Here is a 14,291-nt window from a genome sequence, read left to right on the forward strand (position 1 = left end):
GATTTACTTAAATGCAAAACGTCATACAACCGCTCAAACTGCCTCTTATTCCTGTTTGCCTTGCATGATGGGATATTAGCAGATACAGAGGTATGTTTAGACGGGTGTCAGTGCAATGACAGCCTTTTCTCCGCACATCTTCTAGACTGCTTTAAATGAGGTTAAGGTGGTGCCATGGACAAAAGCCACATTTTCAGCTTTCTAAATGAATCAGTCAGCCTGCCTGCCAGTCTTCTTCCTCAATTCTCAAACTTCTCTTTAAGGGGCGCGGCCCACATCTTGCTGTGAAGGCATGGAGGAGACAAACAGAGGGCAATGTTGCGGATGTCTGGAGGGACTGTGGCTGCATCTTTGACCCCACAGCTTTGTAGCTTTCACAATTTTCAGTACTGTCCACTAGTTGGCAGTGAGAAAAGGAAATCCCTGTACCTGCCTTAATTACCCCTAATACAGCAGGAGGTTCAAAGGATAGGTGTTTTGGGTTGAAAAGAGGGACATATTAAAATGAGCCACTGGGCTACACCCAAGACAGGTAAAGTAGGAACATACAAGAAAAGGGCGAAAGCATGGCCAGTTCTGGAGTTGGGACGGTCTCTCAGGAAGAGAGACAGATGGAATTTATAGAATTCAATAAGCATTCGATCCGAAGGTTTTACATGTGAAATGTGTTAGAAATTCCATACGTACCTACCATATTGGCAATTATTGGCAAGGTGGAGTTGTTCATATTGGCATGGGGGAACAGTGGTGCTGATTTCCCCATACCCACCTGGAATTGCATTGTTCCGGGGAAACAATTGCAAGTAATTCCATCTCCAATGTTTACTTTTCTCCCATCTACAGTGTCTGGCTGAGGCCTACACTTCCCGTCCAAACTAACTTATAGATGTTGTGACATTGCCTTAAAGCGAGAGGAAAGTAATTGCTGCCCCTATTTTAGGCACCCCACTATATCTGTGGAATGGTCTAGTGGCAAATGTGTCGTCGTCCCCGCTTCGGCGCTGCTACAACAATTGTGTAATCCTCGACTAATGACTTTATATTCTAGTGTTTCAGGTTGTAAATATCCAAAAGTGAACTGTGCGGTGCATAAGAACCACAGCGTTAGGCCTCATTAGGAGTTGCCACTGCAGCAAAACTTGGCAATAGCAGAATTACTGCCACTTGGGGATGCTTTCTCGTACCACCAAATAACTAGTTTGGCGACAAAGTGGAGGAAAGACCTCCAGCACGTGGCTGAAGATCTACCCCCCACTTTACTTCCAAAACTCGGGAAATGACTGAGAACCACTTGACCCCGGCGATAATTCCTCCAAATCCATCAAGAATGGAGAATGGGGTTTAACACCGCCATTGCCCCATTCACAATCTGGCGGCGTATCCACCAGACCGAGTGCCAGTAACGGTAAGTGACTTTGGTGGAATTTCCACTGGAATTACCACCAAACTTGTAATCAGGCCCAATTGTCCTGTTCCTCCTATCGAAGGCTCTGCTGTCCGCGGCTCATTATTGGTATGCGCCATTTGCAATGTGGGAGGTGCACATTGGTATTGCATAAGGGCAGAAAGATACGTTTCATAATACCGAGCATGTGCGTGTGACCTTTAGGGGCAAGGATTTGGCCTAGAGCCTTTGCTTATTTGCATTTGAGGAAGCCCACTGTAATTGGGGGGGGGGCGGAGTGCAAAATCCCCTACGTTCACACGTTACGTTATCAAATCCTTTTCAAGGACAATAAGGCCTTCTGTGTGTCTTCAACATGGTTGGGGGTGGCGAGGAGGAGTGTTTGGAGGCGGCCTTCATCTCCTTAAAATGACTGTGCAGCCCTCGCTAAGGCTCCCAGTGAGGACAGCTTTGCCAAAGATAACGCCCCTCTGCAGCATAGAAAACATGCCGTGCCACACTGGAGTGACGCATGTGCCCTCATGAGTAGCATTTCCCACAATGCTGTGCAAGGCCCTGGGATGTTGCCTTTGCTGATATGGCCGCTGGTATTGACTGAATCCGACTCGCCATAATGGCATAGCTCTCAACCAGTTGTGTTGCAAAGGCGGGTGAAATCACCCGATTTTGTTTTTGGCGGGTGAGACGCCCATTGAAATGAATGGGAGTTCTGGAGGCTTGGCGGGTGAGTCAGCCTTTTACAAGGCAGGTGACACCCCCCAAAAGCGTGTGAGTTGAGAGCTATGCATAATGGTCTATGTGCTGCAGTTTATCTTTGTGTACACCTGCTACAAAATATGTTCCATGTAAAGCACTCTGTGCTACTTGAAACTGTGTCCCCACTGCAACGCGAACCAAGTAATAATGTGCCCTGCTTGTCCGATTCCTCCACGCATCTGCGCACAAGGGAAATTCCTCTGGTTGAAAATAGTGCTAGTTAAAAGCAAGCGACGCCATTAGAGACCAATAAAAACAATTAATTACATTAGAAACCAGTTCCAAGATAAAAGTGGAATGAACCAGAATTTCCTGGCTGGGCTCCATAAACAAGATTGACTGTTTTTTCCTCCGGGCTCCTACTGCACACGCCTGCTGGTCCTCGTCTAGCGCAATGAGTAACCAGAAGTTTTGAATTTATTGAGGGTACAGTTGTTTCGACCAGAAACATGATCAAACGCAATCAACAACCAACGTGACAACCCTGAGTCAGGTGCTATTCATTATACGGAGCCAGAGATGGCTGAGGGCCGTGGATGATGGTGCCAATAGAATGTTACAGAGACCGGGACGGAAAAACACAAGACCAGTCTGTTTATGAATAGTATGGTAGAGGCAGTGTTTTAAGTGGGATGGGGAGTCTCCAGAAAAGGCTCCCAAACCGGGGCCCTGCTGGGGCCACGCCCGACTAGCCCCAGCCATGCTGACACCTGAGGCAACCCGTGTAGCGGCTACGCAGTTACTCGAGCTGCCTTCAGGTGTCAGCACTTCGGATTAGAAGAAAAGAAAAGGCATTGCCTTTTCTTTTTTTCTAAACCGAAGTGAAGAGACCTGCACACAGCAGGTGCAACCGTGCAGTGTGGGCTGCCTGAAGGCCCTGTACCCATCATGAAGTCCCTGGGCTCCTCGTGCTGTCTGATGGCTATTTACTCAGAAACAAAAGGAGAGCTGGGCAGTCCAGCCCTCCTCCTGTTTCAGAGTACAGTGCCATCAGCACTTTCATTCAATGAGCCCGTGTCAAAGCAGTGGATCCTTGAATGAAAAGGCTACCTGCTGCATGTGATCTGGGGCACACTGGTGTCACACCTTTGGTGTGCCCAGCCCCTTCTTTTGTTTAAAAGGAGGGGCTGGGCACCTCAAAGGTAATGCCAGTGTGCCCCAGCTCTGCTTCTTTTAGCAGCCCCCACCCCTTGGCGAGGGGGGCTCTCGATAGGGGGCGTGGCCTAATGGCCTAAGCACACCCATACTTAGGCCACTCATAGGACTGGGTAGAGGTTCAATGATGAGTGGTCATGGGAGTCGTGGTCCAAAACATCTGGAGACGCACAGGTTGCAGAAGCCTGTACAATGAATGTAAAAGTTGGAAGATGTGGCAAGTAGCCTTAAAGCAAGACACACATAGTGTGCCCTGGGCTGCCTGCTAGGTCGCTTTTACTATCATTGAACAATGCGTTTCTTAATCCAGTTTTTATGCTATTTTGATATACCAGGTCTGTGTATTATGAAAAGAGCGTATACCAGATTGGCTTACTGGATAGGGGAGGGCACCCCTACCCCTCCCTCAGAGTGGAGGCGCCCCATTACTCGAATGGACCACCCCTGCACCCCTTTTTAATGAAATTAACCGAGTCACTGATCTGAGTGAATGCAGGCTGACCCTTTGGAGTTGTGCTCCTTTTTTGGGGTTACGCGTCTATGTGCTTATACGAATAACGGCCTTCAAGAGGCTTATGTCCCAGAGACCAAGGGGTCAGCGGCTTATTGTTTCTAGCCCCGCCATGTTGAGACTCTAACGTCATGTGTTTATGTGCGGTTCAAAGACAAAAACCTTGTGTGAGTACGTGCTGAATAATCAGCACACTCCCAGCTACTGCGCTCTTATGATCCTGAGCCCTCTTTCATGGTTAGTACCTCACCGTTCTTGTTATATTAGAGGGTGGTGTTGTCATTTCCCCAAATTAATGAGTTACCCAAATAGAATATATGATAGTAGCTCACAGGTTAAGCGTGAATGCTTTTCACACCCCATTTCCTCCCCCTTCCCAGCTGCTCTACTCCAATGAGAGGAGTGTGTATGTGAGCCCCCCTCTCCCCAAACAGGCCAGCGACATAGAAGTAGGACCACAGTTTTATCTGTATTTACTTAGTCCTACGTCTATGTCTATGGCCTGTCCCGTTTAAAAACAATATGGAAAATATGCCAACTGAGATCTGCTTTCGCTCTCTACTACTGCCTACTTTGTAAGACATTTCTGTTCAAAACGACACACGGTTCTTTAATAAATACAAGTAAAAGGAAAATACCAAAAATAATTAGCTTGGGCCAGCGAGTGATATTTGTATATGTAAGTGTGATGGATTCTGAGTCTGACGCAGAACAAGCTTTTCGTGACTCAGGCATGTAGGCAATGGTCAAGTCCTAAAAAAAAAAAAAAAAAATACATAAAAGTGGGGGGGGGGGGGAGGCTCCTTGACATACCAATTGAATGTGGCGTCACCAGAAAATAGCATATCAAGGTGCCCTCTGAAAAAAGTAGGGGGACTCCTGATAAAAGTGGGGGGGGCGCCGTCCACCTGGGTGTCCCCTCGACTTGAGCCCTGCATGTAGGCTGTGGCACTGTTTTTGACCAGATGTTCTTTTTTTCGTTCTCTTCCAGATGTTTGGCTGCGGTTCGGTGGCCCAGGTGGTTCTCAGCAAGGGCTCCCATGGACAGTTCTTGACAGTGAACATGGCCTTCGGCTTTGCTGTGATGCTCGGCATTATTATCTGTGGGCAGGTGTCCGGTAGGTACCTTTTTAGTTTTGGCTCTACTGGCACATAAAGTGAACAGATTGTATCAACAGTTTCGTGGAATCGCAACAAAGAGCAATGGAATGGATGGTGCATCAGTGAACTCGCTTCCCAGATCTGCATGGACGCCATTTAGGGGGTCGTACCCTCTGTTTCGAATAAGCAATTCTTAGAAATGGCAGAGGACGCGCTTCCACTGCATTGCTGCAGCACTGACTAGCAAGGGACTGATGGCGAGGTATTCTTTAGTAGAGTAATGTGTATTGTAGCTTTCACTCCCGGTTGGGGGGTGGACATGGCATTTAATGGCCCACCAGCTCGGGTTGCGGGCTGTTAAACGACATGCCTGCCCCCCAGCCCGGCCAGCCGGGGAGTGAAACCTATTTGCACCCTGGGATTTTCCAGGGTGCAGATAGTTTTCATTTTTTAAAACTTCCAACGGACGATGTTCTCAGCGTGAGCACATCTCCAGTCGGAATAAAAAAAAGTAAAAAAAAATGGTGGCCATGAAAAACGGGTTTCAAAATGGCTGCTGTCATCCGCAAAGGGACCTAGTCCCTTTTCTATTTTGATGGCAGCATCAATTTTTATTGAAATTTTATTTTTCACCGTGGACGTTGAATGTACAATCGCACCCTGGAAAGGCGGATTGTGATTGGTCAATCTGCCATTCACATGTGCAAATTCATTTTCAACTGGAGGTCAGATGCATCCACTTGGCTCCACCTTGCAACGCCAATGTCTGTTTTTTATTGATTTACCAAAGTTTCAATGCTAATCATAATTCTTTCACTTTTTGTGGTATTTTGTTTGTATTTATGTCTAAATTCAGCAGTGTCAAATGTTGTAAGATCCCACTTCTTGTGATGTCCAAAGGAAGTGTGATGCACGTGGTGCTTGCTCAGGGTCTGAAACCTTTGGCTCGGATATTTTGGACTGCAATTTCCATCATCTCTAGCCAGCACACTCAATGGTGGTCGATCATGGTAATAGTAGTCCAAAACATCTGGAGCGCCACAGACCCCTGCTTGGTGAATGAGGTTAGTGTAGCTCAATAGAGGGCTGGTTTTGTCATTCTTTGCCACTTCTGGGGGCAGAGATGGTAACTTTGGTGCCAGGCTGGCATGCTGCATATTCTATGTAGCATATTACATTAGAAGACTCGAGGGCTGGATCTATGCCGGGTTTTCAGTATACCCCTCGGTATTCATGGGATACATTAGCATACAAAGATTCTAAATGTATGCACATTGTTCCTCATGAATATTAATGACGGATATCCTGAAAGCCCGTCAGGATTTCGGCCCTCTCGGCCCAGAGCTGGCCAACCGTAGAGGGCAAAACCCAGGATTTATTAGATGACAGCACCAGGACACCGGGAGAGCCACCGGTCTGGTTGGGATAAAGCACTGGCCCCACTAGGCTGTGTTTTCATGCAACTCAAATGAGGCTTTGGCATAGCCAATCATGCAAATCTGGTGTGTGTTCTGTCTATTCTGGTGGGAGGCAGAGCCACCAGTCTTGGTGGATTTGAGGAGACTTGCTAGACTCAATAGGTTCAGATTCAGAGGAAGCGATCTTGACATACTGAAACTGACCGCCTGGTCCTCCAACAATCCCCTTCCTTCCGAGGTATATGACAATGTAGTAGCGTCAAAGACCCTCAAAGCCACTGTTCAAAACAGTAAGTACTTTCTGGTGCAATGACTGATTATTGAGCAAGAATAAGCTGGCAGCGCTGCTGTTGTGATGTGTCTGATGGTGGGATTGTGTTTTGCAGGCGGCCACCTGAATCCGGCAGTCACGTTTGCTTTGTGCTTCCTGGCCCGGGAGCCTTGGATCAAGTTCCCCATTTACACATTGGCACAGACCCTGGGAGCATTCCTGGGCGCTGGCATTATCTACGGACTGTACTTTGGTAAGTGGACTAGATCTAGAAGTCTACGCTTCGCGTTGGGTTTATGAACATACCTATGTCTTTGGTGGGCAAAGCCCTTGGCACCGATATACTAAGTGTCCTTGGATAACATGCTGATCCCATCCAGAAAATGCAGAACACTGCAGCTGGCTTCATGTGTTGCCTGTCTATTGGCTTCTCATTGCCCACTGCATAGCATTCCATGCCCACTGTGATGCCTGCTAGTGACAACACCACGGAAACAGCCGCACACTCCGCCCGGCCAATCAAGTGCGTCTCTGCCCATCCATCCACACTACGTGTCCTTGTCTTCCAATCTTGCACACGCCGCACAGTCAACTCCCATAATGCCCTGGAAACAAAGCCAATTATTGGCATTCATAAGAGTCTCTGACACGCAAGCAGGCTTGGACTGGCCTATTGGGCAATAGGGCAATGCCCGAACCAAAAACACAATATGCTGATGTGGGCCTTTTTTTTGGTCAAAGTGGGACACTTTTTGGCTAATATGGGCCAGTTTGATGAGTTACATCACTACGTGGCTAGTAGTTTTGACTATTCTTGCTGAATCAATATTCTTTAAATTGCACAATTTGTATCTTATTTTATTAAAAATCTCCGCCTTGGGTACTATTCAAACACTCTGTCACTAAAGGATTTAATTGCCATTTGCAACTGTGGGCCACTTTGTAATTGATGCACGAGTCAATTTTATTCTCCAGTCCGATGCTGCACACAAGGGACTGCCACGTCCATCACATCAATGGACCTTATACCAAGTCTGGCGGTTTGGAAATAAGGGTGCCCGTCGCAACGTACCATCACCCATTCCGGACCGCAAGACTATGAGAATGCCTGCAGGGGCCGGATCTCCTGGCAGGTCTGACCCGCCCGGAGTACCGGCCCGTTCAGGCATGTTTATCACACAAGCACCGGTACCGTTAGCAACGGCGTCAGTGCTTCCGTGGCTCCATTCCCATTGAGTTCTCTGGGGCAGTCTGATTATAAAGTAATGATAGTCAGAGCATCCATCAACCCCAATGAATAGGTGCAAGCTGTAGTTTAACCCCAAATGTGTCAACACTGTTTGGGGAGCAGCTGTTGGTGGTGGCAGCAATGATGGGGAACTGCCCGTCCGCAGTGTCACGAGCGTGCTAGACAATATTTGGGCCCTGACACTTATTTTATTACAAATGAAGCACTGGAGTAGAATGAGAGCTAGATGAGAAACCGGAAGTGTTGATGGGTACGGGGCAGTATGTGCACGAGTTCAATGTGCCGGAAAGCTTCTAGGTGGTTTGTGGTGGTGACACGTAGGGTGCTGTCTATTTCCAGGAGAGTGTGTAAGGTCGGTTAGCTACCAGCCACGGAATACGGAGAGAGCATTTAGCCTTGAAGAAGGGAACGTCTGGGAAAGTATATGGTAGGGTGAAGTGGTGTTGGGTCTACGTAGGTCTGCTGTGGTTAGTGTGATGGTGGGTGTGCTAGCAGACATGAAGGTGCCGTGCTCGTGTGGATCTGTGTATGCAGCGAAAGGTGGAAAGAGACCGGAAATGCAAATCATTCTGATAGGAAAATAGCCTGAGTTAAGTGCGGAAAAATATCACAGATTATTCTGCAGCGTCTATCGTTGCCTAGCCTTTTATGCCATGCACTTATTAACACAGACCAGAGCATCCAACATAAACCAGGCAGCAAATGTATACAGTGGGGCCCATCGCTATCTGTTGGAATATCATAAAGCGTCTATATTTCTATCCTTATGGACTGTGGGGGAAGTTAATCTAGGATAAGATTGTCCCCAAAAGAAGTCAATATTGCATTTATTTTATTTTGCATTTATTTGCAGCACACATAAGCCGGAAGGTATCTAGGCGCTAGTTGCATTGAATTGTGGAAGTGCAGGTTGTTTATAACCAAACGGACCCAGGAATGGAACCTGTGTTTGCTCGGCATGGTCACGGTCCTGCTTGCAAGACCTACGCATTGCCACTGGCCTATCCTGCCGTCACAATGCATTGGCATCATACATGAATTAATCTTTTATATCATGCTCTTTTATAACATGCAACCGAACCGGGATTCCAACTTGTGTTGCTCTGCGTTGCCTTGTTTCTAAGACAAACACATTGCCCCTGAGCTATCCTCCCAGCCTGGCATGGCACAGCCAGAAGGCACCGACAGAAGACTGATAAGTTGTGGATGGCAAAATAACATCCCCTGGGGCAACAGCACCCAGTACGCACTTACACGTATAGTTCATGTTGAGTTTATGATACCCCTGCAATTTATCTATTGCAAGGTTACAAAATGCAACAGAGAGGCAGGGAGAATCTTTCTATTGTAACTTTCAGAAAAAGAAAGGCTGGCTTCTTTAATTTATGCCAGTGATTATCCTGTAAAACCTGTGGTGGGTAAAAGTTGACCACGTGCTGAGACAGCAAGGTTATTGTGACGGATGCCATCTGCGAGGGTGAAAAAGCCTTTGCTTTTTTATTTTTAGCATTAAAATGATGCTGGTAATTCTGTCTCTGAAAGCAAGCTCTGCTAAGACAAGTACAGCAAGGTATTTGCAATGGTCCCATCCCCCTTTGCCCATCTTAAGGGGCCCTAGTGACCTATAAGGATCCCCTCTTTGCCTTTTAATAGCAAATTCAAGGTATTAATGTGTTGGGAGGATAGCTCAGCAGCAATATGCTAATATGGGAGGCAAAGCACGGCGAGGCCGCAGGGGCTCGATATCCAGTCCCGTGCTTAGAGGGTATGGGGTGTGTTACAGAAAAGAGATTTTTTTTTAACTTTGCTATTTCCTTCTCAAATGAATTGTCTGAAGCCCTGGCTCCACCCAGAATGGCCCACTAATCTCAAAGTCTGCATTCTCTTTTGGTTCTTTTACAGGTGTGCACATTTAGTTTTTCTAATTGATGGTGTGCATTGTTAGTTTTTATTAAAGTTCCTATTTTTATAGGACCATGGAAGAATTTAAAAAAAAAATGTTGGTACCTGAATTCGATTCCAGTGTTTCTCCATGTATTGTATTTCAATGGTCTTGTATGTACCCAAAGGTTATATCTGGCAGGACACTGCACCCAGGAGAGAATCGAAATGTTTGATTCAAGTCTTTTCTTTTTCATTGCAGATGCTATCTGGGCTTTTGCTCAGGATCAACTCTACGTCATGGGGCCCAATGGCACAGCCGGGATTTTTGCAACCTACCCCACCGAGCACCTGACGCTCATGAATGGATTCTTCGACCAGGTGGGCATTACTGAAAGTGGCAACACTTGATCTTTGACGCCGATCGTAGGCTGTTGAACGTTGTTTTTTTTTTTTAAGACTTAAGTATGCGGCTTGTTACGTTTGATAATAGGCAATATCGAATTGCTAGTGATTGGATATTTATAACGTGCTTAATCGAACCTGTGCTGCTCTGTGTCATCTTGCTTCCAAGGCGAGCACGTTGCCCCTGAGCTACCCTCCCGTCAATAACTTAGTTATTTCTAATAAATCATTAGTCTTACTGGTCGAATCTCAGATGCGATGGAGTAGCTATACTCCTCCACGTGGAATTGGAGTTTCACTTCTTAGCCCAATGCACATAAACAGCAGACCGGTTCACAAGGATCTGAAGCTCGGGGGCTTCCAGTTGCGGGATTTCTCCAATGAGCGCCTTGCGGGGTCATGTCGTTGCAGTTCCTGCCCTTTCTTCCGGTGCCTTCTAGAGCAAGAGTTCAAAAAACCAGGTAGACATTAAACTGAATTCCCCTATTTTATTCAACACTGGTTGGTACGGAGGCACAGATGATCACGCCAGGAACTAAGCCCGGGTCCACACGTTCCAAAGCTAGTGTGCGGACCGCGAGGCCACGCAAGATATTTCGAAATACGTATCAGAAACATTAGAGAATAACAGTGAGCCCAGTACGCTATTTAAATATCGAAAAAATAGAGGATGTTCTACAGGACAGGAGTGGATCAAGGAAATAACTGGGAATTTGCGATGGAAGGGGAGTAAGGATAAACCAGGGGCAGCGAGACAATGTGGCGCAACACAGGTTCGAATCCCGATCCTACGCTTAAATGGCGCGTTATAAATGAACAATAAAATATATAAAAATAAATGGAGCGGATGGAAGGTTCCTCTTTGGCACTCCTTTCAAATCCCAACACCCCACCCCTACATGCAGCCATCGTCTCGGGGGGATAGCTCAGGGGCAACGTGCTCGCCTTGAAAGCAAGAGGACACAGAGCAACACAGGTTTGATCCCCGGGTCTGCACTTAAAAACAGCTGGGTATTAAGCGCGTTATAAATAACCTATCATCTCATATTGATCGGCACTTTATGAGGAGCCACTCTGGCACCAAAACCTGCCACTGCCTAGGACGTAGAAAATGTCTCAGGTCACTTTTCAATGAAAGAATCCACACGCCAACAGTGACGTTTTTTGTGTAATCCTTCCTCGGAAAGGTGAACACAGATGTACAGTAATTCAATTATCCTTTATCCTGCGGAAAAAATGCATCCTTTTCATCAGAGGGACAATGGGGTCTTAGTTTGGGCTCTTCCGGGAAGGTATTCCAGAGATGTCCTGGACGTCCTTGGTACGTGGGTTCCGGTACCTTCCTTTAACTTGGGAGAGGCCCTTGTGATCAAAGCGCGGCCCAATGACTGATGAAACATGCTACAGAATGCTACCATACTCAAAATGGCGGCCGCTGTGAGCCTCTATTCATGCACGCTGTCTCCTTGATGCCTTTATCTGGGCGACCTTGCAATGCGTCCTACAGTGTCACGTTGAGTGCATCCTTCAGTGTGGCTCCTTGAAGCCCTATAGCACCGATTTATCGACTTGCCAACCCTGTGCCGCCCTCACCAATGTCATGCACTGCGTCCTTGTTAAATGTCAAAGACGGAAAATCCTGTCCCATATTTTATGAAACAGAGTTAAGGGGAAGTAATTAAATTAGGTTGTTAGCGCTTCCAAATGGTCAACGTTTGCTGCGACTAAACATTTTAGGCCAGATCACAGAAATATTGTACAGGTACAAGTACACAGTTGCACGGTTTTAGCACAAGGACAAAGGTTGCACTATTTCTAAGAACACTGTATTCCAAAACCATTGCAGCACAGCAAGTGTAGCTTGGCAGGGTATAAGCACTTTTTGAGAAACAGGATTACATTGAAAGAATAAGGCAAATCATGGAATAATTTGAAAACAAGTGCACGACATTGGGATTAGATACACATTTAAACAACTACCTCCCTGTGAAAGACGGATAGCACAAGAGCAACGTGCTGGTCTTGGAAGTAAGACCACGCAGAGCAACAGTGGTTTGAATCCCACATCCAAGCTTATAAACCAAACTCAGGTATTAAGTAAAGTATTATTAAAAAAAAACAGTTACATAATAAATAAATACATCTGTACAAGCTCTTCAAAGACATATGGGTCCGGGGGCGTGGCTACCGCGCAGCAAGATGGCCGCATAGCCGAGGAGCTCCACTCCGGCATGAATCCTTGTTAACTTTTTTATCCGGAACCAGAGTGCGCCGAACCCCCACACTAGTTGAGCTGCTTCCCGCCACATCCAGACTCCACTGGGGAAAATCCTGGCTGAAATCGGACATTGTAAGCCCACGGACGGGTGAGTCCCGTGGTCTCGCTCGCCTTGCCCGCCGCGCGGCTCCGCGGCCTATCGCGCAGGAACCGCGGCTTGGGACCGCCCAGACACTCCTACGCAGAGACCATTGTGGACGTGAACAGTTATCCGCTGAGCTGCGACTCGGTCTCCTAAACCAGATCCTTCGATACGAGGCGAGGAATCGATCCCTTGGCGCGGCCCTGGGACCGGAGAGGACGAGGGTGGACCGAGCTGCGCCGCGGGCGCGAGGTCGACGGACAAGCTCCTGAGTGCCGATCCAGGAACCCTAGTGGACTGTGGGCCCTGGCTCTGCGCCGCTGCGCGGGAAAGCGATAAAACAACACGCTGAGAGGTGCTTCTGTGCCGCCACCACTCCGAGTGTCGTCTGCCCTCCGCCCCGGGGTGGGGCTGGGGAGATTCTTCTATAACTCGCGTCGGCGGTGGCCGAGAGGCGGCCTGCACACAACGGGCCATACCTGCATTGGAATCGGCCGACTGTGCCCCGCCGCGGCTCGGCTCCGGAGCGGTGCCGCCGGTCCCTCCAGCGGCACGCTGAGCCGTTAACATCAAACTCCTGTTTACCTCACAACATGCCTGGTAAGAACTCGAATAAGTGCAGAAGAAACGGCCCTATGGATTCGTTCACCAACTCGCAGACGCCTTCTGTTAGCTCTGACACACCACCCTCCACCACATCTCCGTTGTCGGAGGACTCTAAATTCGACCACCTGCTCACCACGGTCCAGAGCGGATTCCTGGCCATAAACGTCAAACTAGACGATATCGTATCCACAATAGGCTCACTGAAGGCCCGAGTGGACAAGGAAAGTGCCAGGATCACTGAAGCAGAGGGAAGAATTGGTTCGAACGAGGACTCTACCCGGCGAAACGCGCAGGACATTACCCTTCTGAAAAGGGAGATGGACACGCTTCGTAGTAAATGCGACGATTTGGAGTCTCGCTCCAGGCGGAACAACATCCGTATTGTCGGACTCTCTGAATCGTTTTGTAAGGGGCCAATGGAACTTCGGATTGAAGACTTGCTGAAATCTCTCCTTGGGGAAGAGGCCTTCTCGTCTCAATTTATGGTGGAGAGGGCCCACCGCTCCCTCGTGCCGCCGCCTAGGCCTGGGGCCCCACCCCGCACTGTCATAGCGAAATTGTTAAACTACAGAGACAGGGATACCATCCTGCGGCTGGCCAGAGAGAAAGGCCCCCTAAAGATTGGAAATGATCGCATCCACGTCTACCCGGACTTCTCAGCAGGGGTCCAAACTCAAAGACGATCCTACGAAACAATTAAACGTCAACTGCGGCTGCGACAGGTCCCCTATGCACTCCTCTATCCAGCTAAACTTAGAATACAACATGGCGGAAGAGCACATTTCTTCGAATCCCCTGCGGCCGCCCTATCCTATATGGAGGCTTCGATTCCTCTACCGCCTGGAAGACAGGGCGCTGAACATGATGACTTGCAACAGCCGGTGTAACCTGAACATTCACCTCACATTGAGTACACAGTGATTCTGGCGGACATGTGAACTTTGTATGGCAATGGACTGGGGTAGAGACGCACCTCTGCTCTTAATTCTGGTATGTAGCCGGTCTTGCTGCGGTACACGACCCCTACCTTTGGGTTCTCCCACAAGTTAGTACTGAGTAAAGGGATCATCATCAAGTTGGGTGCGATGGTGTGGGTGGGGGTGGGATATGGCGATATGGGTTGCCAATGGGTAGTGTTGGCCATTGTTGAGGCCTCTGGATGCCCCTGTTGGG

General features: G+C 48.0%; 1 protein-coding gene across 1 annotated transcript in view; it reads left to right on the forward strand.

Moving 5' to 3' along the window:
• Positions 1-14,291, forward strand: part of AQP3 (aquaporin 3 (Gill blood group)) — a 63,027-nt gene that overhangs the window by 30,098 nt on the left and 18,638 nt on the right. The window contains exons 2-4 of the mRNA XM_069626863.1: positions 4,819-4,945; positions 6,733-6,870; positions 10,010-10,128. Coding sequence (XP_069482964.1) covers positions 4,819-4,945; positions 6,733-6,870; positions 10,010-10,128 — 384 coding nt within the window. The remainder of the gene's footprint in view (positions 1-4,818; positions 4,946-6,732; positions 6,871-10,009; positions 10,129-14,291) is intronic.

The sequence above is a fragment of the Ambystoma mexicanum genome, chromosome 6p (assembly GCF_040938575.1).
Source record: "Ambystoma mexicanum isolate Mex_15411 chromosome 6p, UKY_AmexF1_1, whole genome shotgun sequence".
Taxonomy (NCBI): Eukaryota; Metazoa; Chordata; class Amphibia; order Caudata; family Ambystomatidae; genus Ambystoma; species Ambystoma mexicanum.